Below are 24,311 nucleotides of genomic sequence, written 5' to 3'. Positions count from 1 at the left end.
GGGTGAAGGAGATCAACACAGAAAAAAATCAACTCCTACCAAATCAGAGAGCCAGAGACCCAGAGGCCCCCAACACCTCATCACTGAAGCAGACCAAAAATGAACCCAACATGGCTCGGGGAAATTTTGCGGAAGAGGGGGCGGAAAGAATGTCAGAGCCACCTGTTGGGTCATGATATACAGAGACATTTATCCAGAATGGATGACCCATATACCTCAACAAGGAGGGGCCCAGGGGAGGAGGTAGGTCATGGATGAGCCTAATAATAGTACCAAATGGACTGTATTCGCTCAGTACAAAACTAATTAATAAAAAAATTTAAAAAAAGAAAAAAAAAAACAAATGACAACAATGCTGACAAGGGCTTGAGAAAGAGGAACTCTTGTTCACTTCGGTGGGAGCGTAGACTGCATGTAAATATACAGCCTCTATGAAAGTCAGCACGGAGACCCCTCAGAAACCTCAAACTAGATCTGCCTTGTGACCCAGCTATACCACTCCTGGGCATATACCTAAAGCCTCTGCATTTTACCGCAGGGACACTTGCTCAGCCATGTTTGTTGCCCCTCTATTCATAGTAGCTAGGCAAGGGAACCATCCCAGACGCTCATCTACTGATGATTGGATCACTAAGCTGTGGTATATATATACAATAGAGTTCAGTAGTAAGAGAAAATGAAATTATAAAATTTACAGGAAAAAAAAATGGATGGACCTCAAAAAAAATTCATCCTGGGCTGGAGAGATGGCTTAGCGGTTAGGCGCTTGCCTGTGAAGCCTAAGGACCCCAGGTTGAGGCTCGATTCCCCAGGACCCACGTTAGCCAGATGCACAAGGGGGCGCACGCATCTGGAGTTCGTTTGCAGAGGCTGGAAGCCCTGGCGCGCCCATTCTCTCTCTCCTTCTATCTGTCTTTCTCTCTGTGTCTGTCTCTCTCAAATAAATATATAAATAAATAAATAAATAAATAAATAAATAAATAAATAAAAATTCATCCTGAGGCAACTCAGGTGCAGAAAGGTAAGTGCTGATGCTTTCTCACATCTATGGGTCGTAGCCTGGACTAGTTAGATGTCTGTATGTTGTGATTACATCAGAACTAGAGGACAGGAAGCCAGCAGGAGGCTTGGAGAGAGGAGAAGCAGGAAGAGTTGATAGACAGGTCCTAGTTCAGAATACAGGGCTTGAAAAGGTCTAAAGTGGGGGGCAGGGGAAAAGGAGGTAGGAGTAAGGGAAGGAGTCTCAAACTAAAGAAGATATGAATAAGCACCATAGAAACCTTCCTTGTTAACTAAGTTAAAAGACAAAATTTGTTGTCTTAAATTTTTCAAAATAATTTAATATTTTTATTTACTTATTTGAGAAACAGAGAGAAAGAATGGGCATGCCAGGGCTTCCAGCCACTTCAAACAAACTCCAGATGTATATGCCATCTTCTGCATCTGGTTTATGTGGGTCCTGGGGAATCAAACCTGAGTCCTTTGGCTTTGCAGACAAGTGCCTTAACTGCTAAGCCACCTCCCCAGCCCTGTGTTTGTTGAAGAGAAATAACTTGGACAGAAGTTTTCTTCTGGGGTAGAAAAAGCTTTACACTGAAGTCATGGGCTGTTGCAGGTGAATTCTAGGGCCAGAGATGGGTCTCCTGCCCCCCCCACAAGCACAGTGATCTGTTGGTCAGGGAGACCCATAAAGTACCTAAAATAATGAAGGCCATTGGCAAAGCACTTGGTTACCAACAGAATGAGATCACAAGACGCTATTGCTAAAGACACCACAGATGGTGGTCACAGGACACTGAGAAATCAAGATGAAACTAGACGGAAGCCTTTACTCTACTAGCTCTAGCTTCTATAGTTCTGGTACTTGGGAAGAAAAGTCAGTCATGTATAGTCTGAACAAGCAGTGGATCCTGTAAGCTACACAGCAACCAGCCTGGTGGAATGTATCCCATGGTGCAATAGTGGCACCTAAGTCATGGGGGTAATCAAAGGCTCTCTGATTGGATAAAAGGCCCTGCTCAGTGGGAGGGCATCCATGCCTTGGAATTGAATCAAAAACTAGCTTGGAAGGACATTGACTCCAGAGGGAAGTTTCCACTGTTCTTTGGCTAAACAGAGATGCCCATCAAACAGCCTTCTAAGTGTGCGTGTTTAAGTTAAGTTACCACTCTTGGCTAAAGAACCTTCGTTTTACAGATGACAGCAAATACTAGGGAGACCCAAGGCTCATCAAAACTATAAAAAGAGAAGGCTCAGGGCTTAATATTGGACAAGTCATCTCTATCACATCCAGCAAGGCTCAGAGAACAGTGCAGAGGACAGAGTGCGGTTCTCACAGCTAGCCAGAGAACCATCTCTATGGAGATGGTTACAGACAGTGAGGAGACTCAAAACTCATCAAAGCAGAAAATAAGAGACTGTTGAAAGGCTTTTAACATTCCTCTCCAAGATTTAGAAACATTGCAGAAGATGGAGCAGAAAGAATGTAAGAGCCATAGGGTGTGTGGGCATACTGTGGGGCACTGTAATCCTAAACATGGTGTATTGATGACCCACAGTGGCCACCAATATCTTCACAAGACCAGTAAGGTTCAAAGCCCATCCCCATCTTGCCATGAAGGATGGGGGACTTAAAAAAAAAAAGGGGGCTGGAGAGGTGGCTTAGCAGTTAAGGTGCTTGCTGGCAAAGCCAAAGGACCCATATTTGATTCCCCAGTACCCAGGTAAAGCCAGATGCACAAGGTGGTGTATGTGTCTGGAGTTCATTTGCAGTGGCTGGAGGCCTTGGTGTACCCATTCTCTCAGCTTCTCTCTTTCTCTTTCAAATAAATATATAAAATATTTAAAAAAAACACAAGATAACAAAACAGAGGAAGGACTACCTTAAAAGAAGAAGGTCCTCGGGGAATGAGGAGGGAGTAGAAGAGACAAAAAAAAAAAAAAAAAAAAAGCTAAAGGAATGGGACCACAATCAAATTACCGTATTTTCATATATTAAAGTTCTCAATTTAAAAGAACATTCTGGATAGTAATTTTACCTGAGAGTCTAATGAGCCATAGAAGCCAATTTATGGTCTGGAAAAGAAAAAGGAAAGGAAATTCACCTGAATTATTAGGTTTACCTCACCATAAAAATAGGCCCTTTGCTTTTTTATGAGCACTTCATATGTGCTACCGTAACAACCTCAAGCCCTACTAAAAACAACAACAACAAAAACCATAAACTATTTGATTCGAAATACTGTCTTCAGATACCCACTGTTATACTTTAACTACCAACTGGCATCACATTACATACAGCCACACACACATGAAATGATTTTACACACGAGGGGCCAAATCAGACATGTCATTCCTTGATTCTTCCGCTCCTACCAACCATCATACCCTCCCCAGTCCTCCTGCCTCCCATCCCATGTTAACCATCATTTCCTGGTTCTTTTTGTCTTTTCTGTATACATACAGATTCACATGTTCAGGTACAAATACACAGACACCATGGGGTTTAGTTCTCATCTGTTTTGTTTTACAAAAAATGGGCGATTAGACAAACTATCCTCTTCTTTCTTTGAGACAGAGAGAAAGTGTGTGTGTAGTATGTAGTGTGTAGTGCGTATGTTGTGGTGCGTGTGGTATTTTCACATATATGTGTCCTTTTAGTGCCCCATAGTCTCATCTGCAGTGGGGGTCACTTGCCTGCTGTGGCTGCAGTTGAGTATTGGGCAAAACGTCCCATTGCTATTTCACCTGGAGTCTCCATTCACTAGATCCAAAGCTTTCAGGGCTCCATCCGTTCTTGGTCCTCTGCCCCCCTGCAAGACTGGGGTTACAGGCACACGTGGCCATGCCCAGCTGTTTTATGCGGGATTTGGAGATTTGAACTCAGGCAGTCTCAGACCATCATGGTGAAACAGGAAATGCTCTTAACTGGTGAGCCATCTCTCCAGCCAGGAGCCTTTTCTTACGCCAGTCACTAACAATAAATTAGGGGGAAACGCTGTGGTGATTTACATGGGGGCCAGAGTAATTCATTCTTTGTAATAAATGCAAAAAAAAAAATCCTTGGCCTAAATGTTACTGAAAACTATGAAAGCAGGTATGATGGTTAGAGGGGTGAAGTTACAGAAATCTCAAGGCTAAAGCTTAAGCTCGAAGGTCAGAAAAGGACCCAGAGAGAAGAGCTAAAAAGCAGTAACTAACATGCGGTAGTCTGAAAGCCAGAGGAAGAAAGACCCCAGAGGAGACACGAATTTCCTGTGGCAAACGGGGCTAAGTGGTTCTAGGAAGACACTGAGGCACACTCCTGGGGAGTCAGCAGCCGCACGATGATTATGTGCCCCAATCCCCTATTGTCAACAAAGTGCCTCCAGATTTCGTAGGAACACAGTGGCTCGCTCTTATCAGAAATTTCAATGATAGATTGTAGAAGAAGAGGGGCAACTCCTGGCATTTACCTGGGCATAACTTAAGGGACAGGGACACAAAAACACAATCTTGGGACAAAGTTTGTAACTGAGTGACTTCACAGGGAGACCTCTGACGGGAGATGCACACAGATGAAAGGAGAGCTTGTCTTCCGTCAGGGAAAGTTTACTGTCAAGGTTATAGGTCAAAATAATTCCAGTAGTAGGTAACTAATTGAAGAACTTAAAGCACATATGGGTATTGCTTATAAAGAGTGATCATTAAAGAAGTTTACTGTTGAAAAGGAGTATTGAACTTACCCTATAAGAAAAGAGCAAAGACAGCTGGGTGCGGTGGTGCACGCCTTTAATCCCAACACTCAGGAAGCAGAGGTAGGATGATTGCCATGAATTAAAGGTTATCCTGAGACTACATAATGAATTGTAGGACAGCCTGGGCTAAAGTGAGACCCTACCTCGAAAAACAAAAATCAAAAAAACAGAGAGGAGTTAAGAGTTGTAGGTGCTGATCCCACATGAGGATGTGGCATAAGGATGCCTACGTGTTAGCTTCAAACAAAAACAGAGCAGCAGAGGATGTATGGAGACAGCATATATAAGATTAGTGAAGTGTATCTACTGCTATGGATTAATACCCTGCCAGCAAGGCTGGTACAGTGTAGGTAATAAAAAGTTCTACCCAGGGCTGGAGAGATAGCTTAGCAGTTAAAGTGCTTGCCTGAAAAGCCTAAGGACCCAGGTTTGATACCTCAGAACCCACGTAAGCCAGATGCACATGGTGGCACATGCGTCTGGAGTTTGTTTGCATTGGCCAGAGGTCCTAGTATGCCCATTCTGTCCCTCCCTTCCTTCCTCCCTCTCTCTCTCTCTCTTTCATAAATAAAAATTCAACCCAACAATATATGCCTATATTCAACTATAGTCAAAAGATATCAAATGAAAAGTTCTGGAAATTAGCAACTTGTAAGTTTCAAATTGCATGCCACTTTAAATTCCATGATAAAAATCTCATGCCATGTGCCTTCTTCTGGCTTGAGATGTGAGCCATCACTTGGTCACACAGCATACACTACCTACTCAGTCATCACCTTGTAGATGTCTGGCAGTATGATAGAAACTTATGGGTAGGGTCAGTTCTAGCCATGGTTTGGGAACATATCCGTTTCAGGTAGTGGGACACTACTGAATATGTATATGTTCTAAAGTTAAACTTCAGTCATTCTCTCATATTGTATACCTTTGGGCAATTACTCTTTGTTGCTTTACATTTTCTGAGAATCTGGATGAATGACTCTAATGTTTCAATAAATGGTACTGTCTGGTTTCTATCCCCTCATCCCTAGGATACTGTAGTCATGTCATTGCTTGAACTTTTCACACTCACGTGTCCCATTAAAATTATTATAAAGTGGGCTGGAGAGATGGCTTAGTGGTGAAGGTGCCTGCCTGCAAAGCCAAAGGACCCAGGTTTGATTCCCCAGGACCCACATAAGCCAGATGTACATAAGGTAGCTGATGCATCTGGAATTCATTTACAGCAGCTAGAGGCCCTGGTGCTCTCTCCCTCTCTCTCCCTCTCTCTCTCTCAAATAAATAAAAAATAGTTTTTTAAAAAATTACCATAAAGTAACCAGGCATGGTGGTGCATGCCTTTAATCCCAGCACTTGGGAGGCAGAGGTAGGAGGATTGTGGTGAGTTCCAGGCCACCCTGAGACTCCATAGTGAATTCCAGATCAACCCGGGCTAGAGCAAGATCCTACCTTGAAAAACCAAAAAAAAAAAAACCAAAAAAAAAAAAAACATAAAGTATCTTCTTTTGCAATTTCTCAATATTCTTAAAGCCCTGACCAAATATTTCTGGTCTCTGTCATCTGTGACCTTCTTAGCATTCATCTCCCCACTTCTCTGTGCCAGGTCTGTTTTTAATTTAACAAGCCCTCAGGTCAAGGCAGGCAGACAGATCCACCTGTCTGTGACAATTCCTCATAACCCTCACACTGGTTCTGGTTCCATGTTCACCCAGGAACCTCCCAAGGCAGAAAACTGAAGTGTGTCCTACTGGGAATCTCTGCTCCCTGCTTACTGCTAATGGATCCTTTCAAATCTCACTCTGCTAGGGGAAGAGCATCATTCTTTGAAGTCCTGCCTTGGTGGGATGCCTATCAGACTTGAAAGCAGTTGATTCCAACAGCAAAATTACATGTTCTTTGTGAAAAGAATTCCAAATGTGGACAGGTAAGTGGGAAGACATTGTGAGAATACATTGTGAGGTCAGTTGCTCTTAAAGCTTTCTTTGGGCTGGGGAAGATGGCAAAAGTGCTTGTTGTACAACTCTGAATACACAGGTTCAGATCCCCAGACTCCCTATTAAATGCTGGAAGCTGGGTTGCATTTCTGTAATCCCAGTGTGCCTACTTCAGGAAAGGAGGTGGTGAAGACAGGAGAATTTCCAGATGTCACAGGAAGCAATGAGTAGCAATGAAAGACCAGGCTTCAGACAGTGGTGGGAGCTAAGGTAGGACCACCAATCCAGGAAGTTGTCCTCTGACCTCCTCAAGCATGCCGTGACCCACATGCCACTCCCATAGCCATGAACACACATACGGAGTAAAGATCAACCAACAAATTAATTAACTGTCAGCCTTTTTAAACCCAAGTGGAACCTCTGAATCAGGCTTTGGAGGGATCTTCTGCCCAGAGACTGGCTTTGAACTCATGACCCACCTGCTGTAGCCAAGGGCTGGGAATACAGGCACAAGCCACCATGCCCAGGGTTCTCCACGCTCTTTCTCCCAAGGCAAACAGAAGTAACCTAGTCCAACAGGTTTGTTGTGGCTGTTTTTTCGAGGTAGGGTCTCACTCTAGCCCAGGCTGACCTGGAATTCACTATGCAGTCCCAGGATGGCCTCAAACTCACAGCAGTTCTCCTGCCTCGGCCTCTTGAGTGCTGGGATTAAAGGTGTGCGCTACTACACCTGGCTCAACACTTTTGTTAGACCCAGATATGCCTTAGTAAATCAAGTTCTCCAGGCCACATCTCCCAGTCAATCACACTGGCGACCATGAACTGCTTGTGCTACCTGTTCAGGGATCTGTCCTCTGCCAAGAATAGTTGCCAGCCATGGGCTGCTGAATGTCAATTCTGGGAGCCTGCAGGGACAGGGGAAACATGCTTGGCTGCCTCCAAGACCTGAAGCTAAAAGGCACCCCTCTTCCTGTGTCACCCAAGCATAGATCAAGGGCTCCTGTCTATTGTTTTATTACTAGATCACTCAAATGCACATTTCTAGTATATCTCCCTTTAACTTCACATTAAATACTTTTTAGGACTTTTTTTCCCATTATATATTATATATATATGTATATATTTCCTTTATATATAATATAATATATATGTACTTTTGATACTATGCTGATTAATCTCTTTTATGTATTTTCTTTTTTCTTTCTAAATTATTATCATTATTAACAACATATTTCATGTGGATATATCATGTGTGGGTACCCTCTTTTCCCTCGTCTCTGCCCCCATTCTGTTCTCAACACCTACCAAAGCCAAGATCCAGAGGCTCTTAAGAGCTCATCACTGAAGTAGACTTGAAACTCACCCACCACAGCTCAGAGAATTTTGCAGAAGAGGGGGTGGAAAGATTGTATGAACCATAGGTTGAAACAACATGCCCAGAGACATTTCCCCCTCACACACACAACAAAAATAACTGACTACTGCTCCCACAATGCATAAACCACAACCCCATGGGGAATACCTGCAACCCAACTGATGAGCATCCCCTACGATTTTTTTATTATAATCTTTTTTTTGCCAGTTCTATTCTGTATGCTTTTTGACCTCCATTGACAAAGCTCTTGAAAATAAAATGCACTGGAATTAATCCTCTTCATTAGCAGGAATGTTCATATAAAAATCCACAGTGACAATCTCCTCAAAGCCTATTTCCAGTGAGTTCTTTGTGAACCACTGGGTTCTCTACCGTTTTTGTTGGTGGATGTTGTAGTCAGCTTCTAGTCACTGGGACAAACACAGAATCAAAAGCAGCTTATAGGAGGCAAGGGTTTATTCCAGGCTTACAAATTCCAGGGAAACACCATCAGTGGTGGAAGAAGTTGGCTTACTTCCATAGATCTAGAACGCCATCGAAAAGGCAGAAAACACCAACACCAGCCAGCATGAACCACCGCAGCTCCAACTGCTCTCCCCACCTTAGGGATAGGCTTACGATCCACCCCCAAACACACCTTAGGCTTGACTCCAAGATCCATCCCCGTGTCATGCTCCCTGTAGCAAGAATCTGGCTGCCAGGGGCTAAATATTTTTTAATATTTCACTTTATTTTATTTATTTGAGAGAGAGAATGAGACAGAGGAAGAGAGAGAGAGAATAGGCACGCCCCAAGCCACTGCAAACAAACTCCATACACTGTGCCACCTTGTGCATCTGACTTACGTGGGTCCTGGGGAATAGAACCTGGGTCCTTTGGCTTTGCAGGCAAACGCCTTAACCACTAAGCCATCCCTCCAGCCCTAGAGGCCAAATGTTACTCAAACACCTGTGTCTATGGGGCCATACACTCAAACTACCACAGTGGGTAATATCCCTTCTCCCAGGTCTTTCACTGGAGCCCCTGTCCATCTCACATGAAATTCTTGCTTCCTTGTTTCTTCCTTCTCTCATCCTCTGTTCCTGTGGTCCTCTGCCACGGGCAAAGTCCATGCTGGGCACTGGGGCACAGCACCCTGCCAGTTGTGGAAGAGCACAGGTTTAACAGTGGGGCTGACATCCGTCCTCATGACCCTGGCACTCTGAGGAGGAAGTGGTTCTGCTCCAGTGAGAAGAGCGGGTAGCAAGGGCAGACCCAGAAGAGCGCTCATCAACACAGCTGTGATTTAATTTGACAGCAGTTTGACAGAGAGACATAGGAGGATGTGAAATAAATCATTTTTTCCATGGGAAGTGAAGCAGGTAAGGGAGTCTGAGACGCAGTAAATGGCCTGCTGTGTGTGAAGCCTAAAGGAGAAATGGTTAATGACGGGTGAGTAAGGCCTCATTTGTTCACTTACCTTTGTAAACTTAGTGGCCTATGTGGTGTTAGTGGCTATGAAAATATAAAGTGTCGAGAATATTATAAAATAGTAACAAATGCATTGTATTGCGTGATACCTTGCAAAGTATTCCACATGCATTATTCTTCTTTAAATGTTTTTTAAAAATATTTTGTATATTTACTTATTTATATGTATGTGTGTGTGTGTGTGTGTGTGTGTGTGTGTGAGAGAGAGAGAGAGAGAGAGAGAGAGAGAGAGAGAGAGAGAGAGGGAGAAACAGAGAGAGCATCAGTTCACCAGGGCATCTAGCCACTGCAGATGAACTCCAGAAGTATGCACCACCTTGTGCAATCTGGCTTACAAGAGAATTGGGGAATCAAACCTGGGTCCTTGGGCTTCACAGGCAAGTACCTTAACCACTAAGCCACCTCTTCAGCCCCACACACATGATTCTTTTTTGTCACAATGACCTGATTGATAAGGTATATGTGTGGGTGTAATCTAATAACTGTAGCCTTACACTGTTTGGGGAATTAAAGGCATTGATCAATATAAAATGTTGTTCTCATGGACCATAATTGTCATTACAAGTGTCCTTGAAAGAGGGAGGTCACATGACCTGTGAGACAGAGACCGGATGGTGTAACCACAGGTGAAGAGCACTGACAAGCCCAGCATGGTGTCACGTGCACCACCTTGTGTATCTGGCTTACATGGGTACTGGGGAACCGAACCTGGGTCCTTTGGCTTTGTCAGTAAGCTCCTTAACTGTTTAGCCATCTCTGCAGCCCAGGAAAAGAAAACTAAAAGATGTTCCCTCAGGAATCCTGGGGAGGTACACCCTCCCCCCCCCACCACCTCCATCTCTGCCTAACTCTATACCCTGTAGGAATGGAGTAAGTTGAATATTTTTCTACTAATTATTTTCCCTTCCTATTCTTAATTTACAAAGGAATAAAGTGGGATGAAAACACCATTCTCCTGGGAGCACAGTTCCAGAGAATTTTCATTTGAACAGCTCCTCACAGCCCTGCCGCCAGCGTGGAGCCACAATTACCCAGCCAGACAGCAGCAAGGGCCATTATCGCCCAGGAAGGCCATGACAGCTGACTACACAGTAATTGTGCCACCAGCGAGGCAGCACGAGAGGCTGTCCCCCCCAAACACAGAACGCTGAGCTGGTAATCCTGCTGCCTGTGCAAGCAGAATGAGGGGGCCAAAGCTCCCCATCTGTCACACACACACGAAATCTCTGAAGGATGCTCAGCCTCTGCCCCAGCCAGGTGTTGGGGGGGGGGTAAGCAGCATCCTCTCCCCTCCTCACCCTGACCGGGCACCATGAACCCCGAGCCCCAACATCTTCTCATTCGAGCTTCCTCATCTCTCATCCCAATTTGTCTTCGGACCTTTTGTCCTTGGAAAGATCCTTTCTTTCTGTCCCTCTATCCCGTTCCCACATAACCAGGCGTCTCATAAAGTGTTGTTAAAGAGAGTTTTAGAGAGGGAGCGCTTGGCAGAAAGCGTGAAGGGCGAGACAAGGAGCAAGGTTGGGAATACCTCGTCCTTCTCCCTCGTTGTCTGCCCGCTCCAGTTGGACCCATCCTTAAGGACAGCGAGACCACACACATACTTACACTGGCAGGTCAGTGCCCTGCTCCGCAAAGGAGATAGAAAGACCCCCACCTCTCTCTCTCATCCCCCAGCCGACCCCCTTCCCCACGCACATATCACGCCCCAGAGACCCGTCGTGTCTATCCACAGTCTTACTTGATGAGAGCTTGGGCTCACAGGGGTGGGGGGCTTGGGGCCCAGCCTGGGCCATCCCAATAGGCAGTCACCAGCCAGGGGAGACCAGCAGGACTCCTGTAGCCTGTGCAGAGGGCTGTGGGTTGCTCCTTTGTGATGCACGCGTCACCATGGAGACACTGGTCGCATTCTCTGAAGCCCAAGTCTCCGCCCTCCCCAGGCAGGTGGCTTTAACCAGGGCCCTAGGAGGAAGATGGGAAAACTGAGCCCAGGTGTGACCTTGGTGTCCTGCTGAATAGCAGACTCAGGAGGAAAGTGAAAGCGTACAGTATGGGGCTCAATGTGCACACCTATGATTCCTGAACTCCGGAGCCTCAGGCAGGAGGATTGCTGAGAGCTCTTGAGGCTGGCCTGACAAAGAAAGAGAGAGACAAGACTTTCATCTGCAAATTTGCATCTGCTCATAGCTGTCAGTTCAAGCAAAGTCCTTGTGGACTGGGGAAAAAAGATCACAAGTGTTAGGGAGTTAGTCTAACTGTGAATGAGACACAGCTTCTGGCTTCCGGGACAGCCCCATGCTTCCGTCAGACAGGCCAGCCTGGGTATTGGTCAGCTCTCAGTTACTACAAGGACGTTCCCGACGCTGGATTATTGTGAAATGAAGAAAGGCTTATTTGGGCTCACAAGTTTGGAGATTCAAGTCTAAAGGTGTGGCTAGGTATATGGTGGTACTGGCCTGTAATCCCAGCACTTGGGAAGTAGAAGGGAGAGAATCAGGAATTCAAGGTCATCCTTAAGTATACAATGTGATGAGACCAGCCTGGGTGATCTATGTGATGGCCTTATCTTTAAAAAAAAAAAAAAACTGGGGCTGGGCCTGGTAGCACACGCTTTAATCCCAGCACTCGGGAGGCAGAGGTAGGAGGATCACTGTGAGTTCGAGGCCACCCTGAGACTCCAGAGTGAATTCCAGGTCAGCCTGGGCTAGAGTGAGACCCTACCTCAAAAAAAAAAAGAAAAAAAAATTAAAGAAAGGAAAGAAGGCAGGAAGGGAGGGAGAAAAGAAGGAAGGAAGGAAGATGGGCTGGAGAGATGGTCAATGGTTCAGACACTTGCCTTAAGTTGTTCGACTCTCCAGGTCCCACATAGCCAGATGCCAAAGTGACCAAAGCATGCAATGTCACGCACGTGCACAAGGGGTGCACGCATATGGAGTTCATCCACAGTGGCCGAAAGGCCCTGGTGCACCCATTCTCTCTCTTTCTGTCTCTCTCTTTCTCTCTCCCTCTCTGTCTCTCTCTCTCTCTCTCAAAAATAAAGTAAAAATGTCAAGGGCTGGAGAGATGTCTCAGTGGTTAAGGCGCTTGCCCCCAAAGCCCAAGGACCCTGACTGGATTCTCTAGGACCCACTTAAGCCAGATGCACAAGGCAGCACAGGCATCTGGAGATTATTTGCAGTGGCTGGAGGCCCTGGAGCACCCACTCTCTCTCTCTCTCTACCTGCCTCTTTCTCTACTTCTCTCTCAAATAACAAATAAATAAGCAAACAAAATGTCCAGGGTGTAAGACAGGCTCAGAGAGGGCCACCACCTGACCACGCCACTGTATTGCCTGGCAGGAAATGGTGGCACAGCCGATACTCAGACCTCTTGTCCTCAAGAAGCAGAGACCAGATAGAGCTCCGGATTCTCTGCTCCGGGGCATGCCTCCAGTGACCCAGGAACCAATGGCATCATCCTGTCAAAGGTACCAAGCCTTTTACATGAGGGCGTTTGGACAGCCCTGCTCATATCCAAACCATGGAGCTGAACTCAAGTCTTAAAGAAGCCGGGAAGTGAAAAATGCCAACAGAGACGGGGAGGGGAAGGTCAGCTGTGTGACAGTTCTCCTCCCCTGGCCTTGATCCATTCTTCTTCCACGCCCGTCCTCTTCCCTTCTCGGTTAGAGCAGGGCTTTGTAGAGGTTTTCCGCAGCTCTGCAATCCCAGGCATATAGGTATATAAGACAGGTATGCAGATCAAATATTTGCTAATAATAACTCACAAAGAACTTTATCTTAAAGCCATTCTTTGGTGTACATATAATTTTATCACCCATTACAGATGAAAGCAAATTCACATACTAATGAGATGGATATGCTTTTTGTACATAAATAATTAAATCTTGGGATGGAGAGATAGCTTAATGGTTAAGACGCTTGCCTGCAAAGCCTAAGGACCCAGGTTTGATTCCCAAGTGCCCTTATAAGCCAGATGCACAAGGTGGTGCATGTGTCTGGAGCTCGTTTGCAACAGCTAGAGGCCCTGATGTACCCATTCTCATTCTCTCTCTCTCTCTTTCTCCCTCTCTCCTTGCAAATAAATTATATTTTAAACAATAATTAAATCTTGGTTTAATATTTAATGCTGAAAAACAGAACATTTTAAATATTTTTCAGAGCTGATTTTTATTTTATAACTGGCAATGATAACAGCCTGCTTCATGTATGTATAAATAAATAATGCAAAATGATACAAGTAAGTTTAGGGCCATTTTTGAAATTCAGCCCTAATCCCAAGCAAAAGAATCATTTAACAATTTTTTTTTATGAAACTCAAGTCACCAACACAAATAGCAATTTTTATTTACTTTCATCTATTTATTTTGAGGTAGGGTCTCCCTTTGCCAAAGCTGACCTGGAATTCAATATATATAGTCTCAGGCTGGCCTCGAACTCACAATGATCCCACTACCACTTCCTCCCAAGTGCTGGGATTAAAGGCACATGCCACCATGCCTGGCTAATACCAATTTTTAAAATCAAGCCCTTAAATAGAATACAATCCAAAGAAATGCTGGTTTGATACATACATGCTGATGAATGATGGCAGGAAAATATTGAGCGTTTATTTTCCATAATTTCATAATCACATTTCTATAAGAGCAGAAACCTTTGTGTGCACAGTGAAGACACTGCACTTAATGACATACAATCGTCTCCAGTCTGAGTTGAGGAGTTCCAGCAGGTTCACTGGCATTTCATTGAGTCAGAGCATTCTGTGGTTGTGCCCCAAACCAAGTTGCCATGAAGTCATCCGGTGAGACATGGGTAAGAGCATTGCCAGGAACATCTTGGATTCATTAGCTATCCATTTGATTTTGAGTTCATTTTTGATGACTGTTCACATTCAGAAACATCTTAGTACTGTTACATTATTTTTCTAAACCCACATTCAGTTTTGTGACCCCACAGTTTAAAAAGCTGTTTATTTGGGTACTTGCTGGGTGAATGACTTCATATTCTTGGAACTACGCAGTCACTGGACTATACAACAGGTGCTTAGTGACTACTAAATGGCTCCAGACTAAGACATAGCTATCACTCACTCTTGCAGAAACAGGAAATACACATGTTTAAAAAGTAATTTACTCTGGGGATGGTGGCACACGTCTTTAATCCCAGCACTCAGGAGGCAGAGGCAGGAGGATCGCCATGAGTTCGAGGCCACCCTGAGACTTCATAGTGAATTCCAGATCAGCCTGGGCTAGAGCGAAACGCTGCCTCAAAAAACCAAAAAGAAAGTAATTTACAACTGTCCCTTATTCAGAAAGGAGTTATTCTAATATAGGGCCTTACATGGATGGTGAAGTATGTGGCCAAGGTGGAGTTTATCAAAGAAGACTGAATGATCATAACATTAATGATCACACACAAAATTTAGTGAGTGTGTGCATGTGTGTCTCTCTGTGTGTGTGAACAATTTCTTAAAATGAAGCATGAAACTAGAACTTTCTGATGGTAGAGTTGCAACCACACAGTGGAGAAATATAACACGTTTTAGACTCAAATTTTAAAGCAATGAATGGCGGAACACATTAGGAGGCGCAGGCTTCTGTCGGTGTTATTAAAAGGAATGAGTCTAAATTCGGATTTAGTAGTGGCATCTAAATTAAGAAAGTAACACCCAATAACAGATTAACTGTCTGGAAATGGTAAGGCTAATTAACATAGCATAATTTAAAAGAAGTATATTTTTAAAACAGAGCAGCGAGTGTATAGAATTTTAAAAGTGAATTCTTACTAATGTCTTGCGTTTGCCTCATCTGAGAGAAGCTGAAACGTGGGGTGTGCACCAAACGAGCCAGAAGAGGCCTTGGTTACTTCCCTCGGGAGGCCCCAGGCTCCCTATCTGTAAAATAAGTCACTACTGTCCGTCCCCTGGGTCACGGGGAGGCAGAGACCTCCCAACTGTGTGCCAGTACTGAGCCGAAAAAAGCCAAGATATTCCTGTGTCGTCTGACTGGTGGTCTAGAGCTTCATTTTTGCACATGTTCACGCTTCTGTGTGGGCATGCATTTTTAGAGTGCCCGTCCACATGCTGGTGAGTGGTGTATCCCTATGCCTGCCTTTGAAGTTAGGTTGATAAAAGCAGCCTCTCTAAATGACTAAATCTAGGTTGGTTTGTCAATTATTGTTGTTGTTTTTCTTTCTCCTTTCAATGCACGCTGCTTGTGCATGTAATATTGAGGACTAGGCCCCTGTGAAGGTGTATGACAGGAGTTTGGGGACAGTTTCCTGGGGGAAGACAGACATGGCCTGGGCTGAGTCCTTCAGATGTATGGAGCCAACGAGGTAGAGGAAGAAGAGCAAGTGACATGAGAAGAACAAGAGATTGGAGCTTCCCTGCTGTGAGCTGGCATTCACTCTGTAGTTTCAGGGTGGCTTCGAACTCACACTGATCCTCCTACCTCTGCCTCCCAAGCGCTGGGATTAAAGGCGTGCGCCACCACGCCTGGCTTGTGCAGAAGGCAGCAGAGTCCAAATGCTGGAAAGAACAGCCCCGTGGTCCAGGGGTGATTATTTTGGCTTTACTTGAGCATGGAATGTTCCTGGAGTGAATTGTACTATGTAAGGAGGGGAGCAGGGTGGAGCTCTAAACCCTGAGGAGAAGCAAAATTGTATAATGCCAGAATGTTCACTCAGGAAAAGCAGCTGTGTCACCAATGTGCCTTTTGCAGAGCCTTGCATTGATCCAAAACAATAGAGAATTATATCGAATGGGTTAAAAGTCAATTGGTTGTTTCCAATGAACGTGATTATGAGAAATTTCTCTCTGCGCACATGCAGACAGAGCATGGTGTGGAGCAGTGTAGATGGATGGGTGGTAAGAGCGAGAGACACAGCAGGAATGGAGCATTCAAATATCGGCTGTTGAGAATAAACTTCCAGATCTGGAGAGATGGCATAGTGGTTAAGGCATTTGCCTGCAAAGCCTAAGGACCCTGGTTCGATTCCCTAAGACCCACATAAGCCAGATGCACAAGGCAGCGCATGCCTCGAGTTAATTGGCAGTGGCTGAAGATACTGGCGTGCCCATTCTCTCTTTCTATCTACCTCTTCTCTCTCTCTCTCTCTTTCAAATAAATAAATAATTAAAATATTTTTTTAAAAAGAATAAACTTCCAGATCTGGAGAGATGGCTTGGCAGTTAAGGCATTTACCTGCAAAGCCTGATGACCAGGACTCAATTCCCTAGTACTCGAGTAAATCCAGATGCACAAAGGGGCACATGTGTCTGGAGTATGTTTGCAAGGGCTGGAGGTCCTGGTATACCCATTCTCTCCCTATGTTTCTCTTCTCTGTGTTTGCAAATGAATAAATAAATATTTTTTTAAAAAGAAGGAGGAGAAGGAAGAGGAGGAGGAGGAGAAACTTCTAGCCATGGGAGAGGGAGTGCATCAGTGTAGAGACCAGATTGTTCTGGTATGAATGCTGTGACCTATTTTGCGAGATGTGACTTTTGGGTTGTGCCTTGTCCCAGGAGACTCCATTTTACAAACATTTGGTTCATTTTTTTTTCTTTTTTGTTTTTTTCCAGGTAGGGTCTCACCCTAGCCCAGACTGACCTGGAATTCACTATGTCCCCTCAGCATGGCCTTGAACTCACAACGATCCTCCTACCTCTGCCTCCCAAGTGCTGGGATTAAAGGTGTGCGCCATGGTGCCCAGTATCATTTTGTTCAAGTTTAAGTGCAAATGCAGAAGAAAAATGACTCTGCACTTCAAGTGTGCACAAAGACACCACCACCTACCCATCCAAATGAACCATGAAGCGCAGACTGATAAAGCTTATTTTTTTTAATTTTTTTTTGCTTATTTTTATTTATTTATTTGAGAGCGACAGACAGGGAGAGAAAGAGGCAGATAGGGAGAGAGAGAGAATGGGCGCTCCAGGGCCTCCGGCCACTGCAAACGAACTCCAGACGCGTGCGCCCGCTTGTGCACCTGGCTAACGTGGGTCCTGGGGAACCGAGCCTCGAGCTGGGGTCCTTAGGCTTCTCAGGCAAGCGCTTAATGGCTAAGCCATCTCTCCAGCCCAATAAAGCTTATTTCTAAAAGCAAGAAGGTACTATACCTTGACAATGTATGAGCAGTTGACTGCATTAAATCAGGAAGAAACAAGGCCTGAGAACTCATCAAATACACCAGGCCGATGACAGATGCAGCACCTTCACCAGGGCTCATGTACAGAGGGATGCTAACAGTACAGTGACCACGGCCCCACCAATGTCATCTGTCCCCTCAGGGTGTGCATCGAGGCCCTACAGGCAGAGATTCCCCACTGCCTGCCCTCCTCCTGACTTCAGCTCACCATGGGACCCTATAGGGTGACAGGGCCATCGTCCACCCAGTGCCCCCCTGGTCACTCCTATGCCTCTGCAGTTCTGCTAGACTCGGGTTCTCTTGGACCTACAATGCTCTGGCTCTGTGTCGCACCCCCACCCCCACAGCTCTCCAGCTGGCTTCATTAATATCTCATCACCCGCAGGGGTCTCTGGCATCCACCTTGGCTCTCCGCCTCCAGTGAGGCCTCTTGCAACTCTGTCACCACGTTAACCCTTTCGTAACCATTCTGTAACCTAAATATGTACATATACATGTATACACATTGCCACGTGATGTGAGACTTGATAAGACCAGAATAAAAGAACTTGTGATTGCCGATGGCCAGCTATCAAGGGGAATGAGGACTGCTTGGACTATCACAACAACAAAATCCACATGGCTTATGAATTTGCTGTTATTCAGTAATGTTACAGGAAGACATAAATGTGCCCATCTGTTTCCTGAACAGTATGGTAGTGACAGACAGCGGCATTATTTTAAAGAGACAAAGGAGCCAGGTTCCTAGGTCAAGGGTAAGGAGGAGGGGGAGAGTGGGTGCTGCAGGAAAGAGGAGAGGGGGCTAGGTGGGAACAGACAGCTGTGCTGGAGAGCCAGCTGCCTCCCAGCCTGAGGGAACACCCACCCACCCCTGGGCACTGGTGAGAATGTGTACAGAGTCCGTGTGGTGGTTTGAATCTAAAAATGTCTCCCATCATTTTGTATATACTTTTTAATATTTTTATTCATTTGCAAGCAGAGAGAGAGGGAAGGAATGGACATGCCAGGGCCTCCCTCCTGCCACTGCAAATCAACTCCATATCCATGTGCCATGCTTCTGGCTCTATATAGGTACTGAAGATCTGAACCTAGGCTATCAAGCTTTGCAAGCAAGAACCTTTAATCACTGAGCCATCTCCCCTGGCCCACCTTAAGTGTTTTCTTTTTAAATATTTTATTTATTTATTTAAGAGAGAGAGAATGCCAGGGCCTCCAACCACTGCAAACAAACTCCAGAAGCATATGCCACCTTGTGCATCTTGCTTACATAGGTACTTGGGTATCAAACCTGGGTCCTTAGGCTTCTCAGGGAAGCACCTTAACCACTAAGCCATCTCCCCCACCCTATTTTTTTAAATTTTTTAATTTATTATAGAGGAAAAGAAACAGATAGAGAGAATGGGTGTTCCAGGGCCTCCTGCCCCTGCAAATAAACTTCAGACACATATACCACTTTTTACATCTGGAATTGAACCCAGGCCATCAGGATTTGTCAGCAAGCATCTTTAACCACTGAGAAATCTCCCCCTTTTTAATATTTTTATTGTTTATTTATTTATTTGAGTGGGGGAAGAGACAGATAGAAAGAGAGAATGGGCACGCCAGGGCCTCCAGCCACTGCAAATAAACTCCAGATGCATGTGCATCTGGCTTACGTGGGTCCTGAGGAATCGAACCGGGGTCCTTAGGCTTCACAGGCAAATGCCTTAACTGCTAAACCATTTCCTCAGCCCTCCAGTGTTTCTCGATTGCTTCCTACTTAGTCACCACCAGGTAGAGCCTTTGGGAGGCCTTGGTGAAGGTGGTGCCACTGAGGGCGGGACTTAAGGTTGATTAGTCCCGCCCACAGTATGTTCAGATCTAGCTGCCAACTGGCTCTTGCATCTCTCTCTCCCCCCTCCCTCCCTCCCTCTCTAGCTTTCTGTCTCTCTCTGTCTCTCTCCTCTGCTGGTGTATGAAGATGTGAGCCAGTTGGCATACATTCTCCACCATGATGAAATTTCTCCTCAAAATTATTAGCCTAAAATAAACCCTTTCCTTCCATAAGCTGTTCTGGTCGGGTGTTTCCTCCCAGCAGCAAAAAGGTAACTGCTGCAGTCAGCAAGTCAGGCAGGGTTGAGTTTCTAAACTGTCTTCTCCTCCACCATGTAATCCACACAGATGGAAACAGATGGACTTAGACCCTTGCAAGGGCAGCCTTGGCCTCACTGGGGAGTCTTGGTGGCTCCGGCCCTACCTGGAGTTTCATGTGTCCTCAAGAAAGACTCCAGAAGATCCCTCAGTGCATGCAAACTTGACAAGCTCTGCTCTGGCGTAGGAGTTGGAATGTAGGTTCCCCCATAGACTCAGATGTTTCATTAAAGCTTGTAACTTGAGATGCCAGCTGCCTGGGTGAAGATGCTGGAGTCCAGCCCCACAGTGTGTTCAGGGGCAGATTTAATTTCCAGTCCAAAGTTATACAGAGAGGTCTGAGCTCTGGCGAGTGTGTGTGTGTGTGCATGTGTGTGCGTGTGTGTGTGTGTGTGTGTGTGTGCGCACACATGGGCTGGGGCTGGTACCTTGCTTTCTGTAGTTTCTCTCTCTGCTTGGACGTCTGGAAGCACCTTCTTTGGTTGCTGATGGAATTTTCCCTTGAGTCTGTATGTTTGAAATAAACCCCTTCCTTCTATAAACTGTGTCTGGTTGGGCTGTGCCTCCAAGCAACATGAAGCTGACTATGACATCTGGTAATGCAGAAGGCATGGTCGCCTTCTGACTGGGAGGAGGAAAGAGTTGACGGCAGTCTTCAAGGAGCTGGACTATGAAATATGCAAGAGTCCACAGGGTGGAGCAGGAGTTCAAGGTCATCCGTGGCTGCATCCCAAGTTTGAGGCCAGGCTGCGACATTCTCTAGCAGTCATCTGCAGGTCACGGGGATGAACCTCCAGACCAGACACAGCTATGGAGGAAGGGATTCTTACTGAAGCTTCACAGAACCAGGGGAAGCTCCATAATGGCCTAAGGAGCTGGCCTGCCTTCACAGATTTGAGCAGAGAGGGAAAAAGCCACACAGCCACCAACAGCGGTACACAGACAAACAAGCACACCTCAGGAAGTCCAAGCTAAGCTCAAGCACTTTGCATATCTTTTTTAAAATTTATTTTATTTATTAATTTTTTTCTCAATTTTTATTAACATTTTCCATGATTATAAAAAATATCCCATGGTAATACCCTCCCTCCCCCCCCCCACTTTCCCCTTTGAAACTCCATTCTCCATCATATCCCCTCCCCATCTCAATCAGTCTGTCTTTTATTTTGATGTCATGATATTTTCCTCCTGTTATGATGACCTTGTGTAGGTAGTGTCAGGCACTGTGAGGTCATGGATATCTAGGCCATTTTAAGTCTGGAGGGAGCATATTGTAAGGAGTCCTACCCTTCCTTAGGCTCTTACATTCTTTCCACCACCTCTTCCACATTAGACCCTGAGCCTTGGAAGGTGTGATCAAGATGTTACTCAGTATTCCAGTCACTTCTTTCAAGCACTATGATACCTTCTGAGTCATCCCAAGATCACTGCCATCTGAAAAGAGAAGATTCTCTACCCAAAGTGAGAGTAGTGTTAATATAAGGGTATAAATATTAAGAGAAGTGCTTACTGGGCAGTTTGATAAGCATAGTATATACATTTTTCCAGACATCAGCAGATGTTACACCCCTAGGGATCATGACTACCCCTGTTTTAAGTTTTCAATATCAGGGATGTGTCCCCCCCCCCCCATGGAGCGGGCCTCCAGTCCAATTGGAGGGCAGTTGGTTTCCACCATGACAGATGTGCCACTATTGCACCCGTTGGCTCATTTGGGCTGGCTGGCCAATTATAAGGCTTGCAGTGTCCACTGTTGAGTATCTTTACTGGTGGTATCTCTTTCTCCCATTGAACTACAAGTAGAATGGCTTCTTCCAGCTTTCTGTCAGCTGGTCTACATGGAGACTTTGCATATCTTTAGGTTGGAGTTACAAATCTACCCCCACACCTTAGGGCTGGACCCTAGGAATCACCCACAGTGATACCTCCTCCAGTCAAGTCATATATAAATTATAAACTTTAATAAAATCCTGAATATATTAGGGGCCATCCATTCAAATTACCACACTTGGCTACATGAGACTCTGTCTAGAAAAACAAAAACAAAAACAAAACAAAACAAACACTCTACATTCTAAGGAGAAACACTCTAAGGAGAAAATGACTGCTAGAGAATGTCGCAGCCTGGCCTCAAACTTGGGATGCAGCCAAGGATGACCTTGAACTCCTGCTCCTCCTGCCTTTACTGCCCAGCTGTTGGGAGGACAGATGTGCCGCCACACCCAGCTCCAGAACCTTACTTTGAGGAATCACATCACATACAATCGTGGTTACTGGCAAGACCAAAATTTAGAGTGGATTGGAGCCTGTGCTGTAGCTGGAAACCAAAGATGTTCAAGCCCTCAGCTGACTGGCTGAGGCCCAGCCACGTTAAAGAGGGGACTCCTCTCTAAACTCATTCATTTAAATGGTCATCTCACTCCTCACAGAAACATCCAGAACGACGTTTGATCAAATAGCTGGGCTCTAGCCAGCCAGTGCTGACACATGAAACTGGCCATCACAGACTTCCAGATCACAGCTGCCACAAAGGGGGCTGGCACAGGGCTGCAGGGATGGCTTAGTGGTTAAGGCATTTGCCTGCAAAGCCAAAGGACCCAGGTTCAACTCCCCAGGACCCACATAAGCCAGATGCACAAGGGGGTGCATGCATCTGGAGTTCGTTTGCAACGGCTGGAGGCCCTGATGTGCCCATTCTCTATCTGCCTCTTTCTCTCTCCTTCTCTCTCTCTCTCTCTTTCTTTCAAATAAATAAAATTTAAAAATATTTTTTAAAAGAGGGCTGGTCCATATGTAGCCCCAGAATGATGGCTCTCCTCGTATTGGAATTTTCAGAGAGAAAATTTTATATTCTCTTTTAGGACATCTCAATTTAAAAAGGATAAAATTCCAAGGTCTGTTTCCAATTTGCTACTCTTCAAATGTTTTTACAGTCCATCCACATAAAGGACAGAGGTCTACACTGGCACTGAAGTCCAAGACCACAGTTCTGGCATCTTCTTGGCTCTAGTGAGGGATTCCTGCTAGCTGGGGTCATGCAGAAGACTGAGTTGACAAGGGCATTGCACTGAGAGAGAGAGAGAGAGAGAGAGAGAGAGAGAGAGAGAGAGAGAGAGGTTGCTATCTTGCTATCTTGTGTCCTTCTTCCTCTTATAAAGCCACCAATGCCTTCTGTCCTCAAGACCCCATCTAATCCTTTTTAACTCCCAAAAGCCTACCTCTAAATGCCAGTAACGTATGAATTTGGGGGCTCAGCAGTTAAGGCATTTGACAGCAAAGCCTAAAACCCTGGGAACAATTCCCCAGTACCTACATAAAGCCAGATGCACATGGTACATGTGTCTGGAGGCCATTTGAAGTGGTTAGAGGCCCTAGCACATTTATTCATATTCTCTCTCTCTCTCTCTCTGCTTGCAAATAAAATTGAATTAAATTAAATTAAAATATTGAAAATAAAACACAGATGACTTTTAAGGACCAAGTGTCTTCATGAGCTTTGATGGGAACAAACCACAGCCCAATCATGTGGTCACACTCACATTCCTGTTACTCCTAAGCTGCTGCCTGCACGTCAGGTGGAGGCTTCCTCTATCCAGGAAGGTCTGCCTTAAAGCTTGCCATCAACTTACAGGCTCCCACCTCACTTCTTTGAAATATTTGCTGATAAAATAACTACAACACAGTGTTTGTTTCGCTGCGGGCAGCTGGCAAGGCATTGTTTGTGATTATTGAAGGAGTGAATGCATCTGGTTCAGAATTATTAATAAAAGACGTTTCAATGATGAAAGAAATCTCCCAGATCTTTAGCCCATCTCCGGGGTAATTACTGATGGCTGCTCTCACATCAATTACAAAAATAAGTAAGTTGATAAATTGTTGGGACTGAAGAGATGGCTCAGCAGTTAAGGCACATGTCTGCAAAGCCAAATGACCTGGTTTCAATTCCCTGGTACCCACATAAAGCCAGATACACAAAGTGGTGCATGCATCTGGAGTTCATTCACAGTGGCTGGAGGCCCTAATGCACTCATATTCTCTCTCCTTGCAAAAAATAAAATAATTTTTTTAAGTTGTCAATTTTGCGAATAAAAATTTTATTTTTGTTGGGATGAATTTAATTATTTAAAAATATTTTAATTAATTAATTTATTTAAGAGTGAAAGAGAATGGGCATTCCTGGGCCTCTAGCCACGGCAGCTCAATTCCAGACACATGCATCACCATATCCATCTGGCTTACATGGGTTCTGGGGAGTCAAACCTGGGTCCTTAGGCTTTGTAGGCATGCATCTTAACCATTAAGCCATCTCTCTGGCCCATGAATTTAATTCTTGGTACCCACCTAAGGTTTGTTTACACTGCTATAAAGATTGTTAGTATTCTTTATTATTATTTTTACTGAACTTAATAATACCTGCTCACCCTCTTATGATTAAGAAGCATTTATCCTGGGAAATCAGTGTCAAATTTTGTTTCTTTTCTCCAAATATTCCATGGCTCGGCTCTTTTGAAGGCTCTCCATA

General features: G+C 45.0%; 1 protein-coding gene across 2 annotated transcripts in view; it reads right to left on the bottom strand.

Annotated features, from left to right (window-relative positions):
- The window catches only part of Tex26 (testis expressed 26), a 43,604-nt gene extending 32,209 nt beyond the window's left edge, over positions 1-11,395 (bottom strand). For both annotated transcript variants that reach the window (XM_045155378.1, XM_045155379.1), the window contains exon 1: positions 11,257-11,395. In XM_045155378.1, the coding sequence (XP_045011313.1) occupies positions 11,257-11,311 (55 nt within the window). In that variant the 5' untranslated portion in view covers positions 11,312-11,395. The remainder of the gene's footprint in view (positions 1-11,256) is intronic.
- Between the last annotated feature and the right edge of the window lie 12,916 nt (positions 11,396-24,311).

Source organism: Jaculus jaculus, chromosome 7, assembly GCF_020740685.1.
Source record: "Jaculus jaculus isolate mJacJac1 chromosome 7, mJacJac1.mat.Y.cur, whole genome shotgun sequence".
Lineage (NCBI taxonomy): Eukaryota > Metazoa > Chordata > Mammalia > Rodentia > Dipodidae > Jaculus > Jaculus jaculus.
The sequence above is the reverse complement of the archived record's forward strand: the minus strand, read 5'-3'. Positions and strand labels throughout refer to the sequence as shown.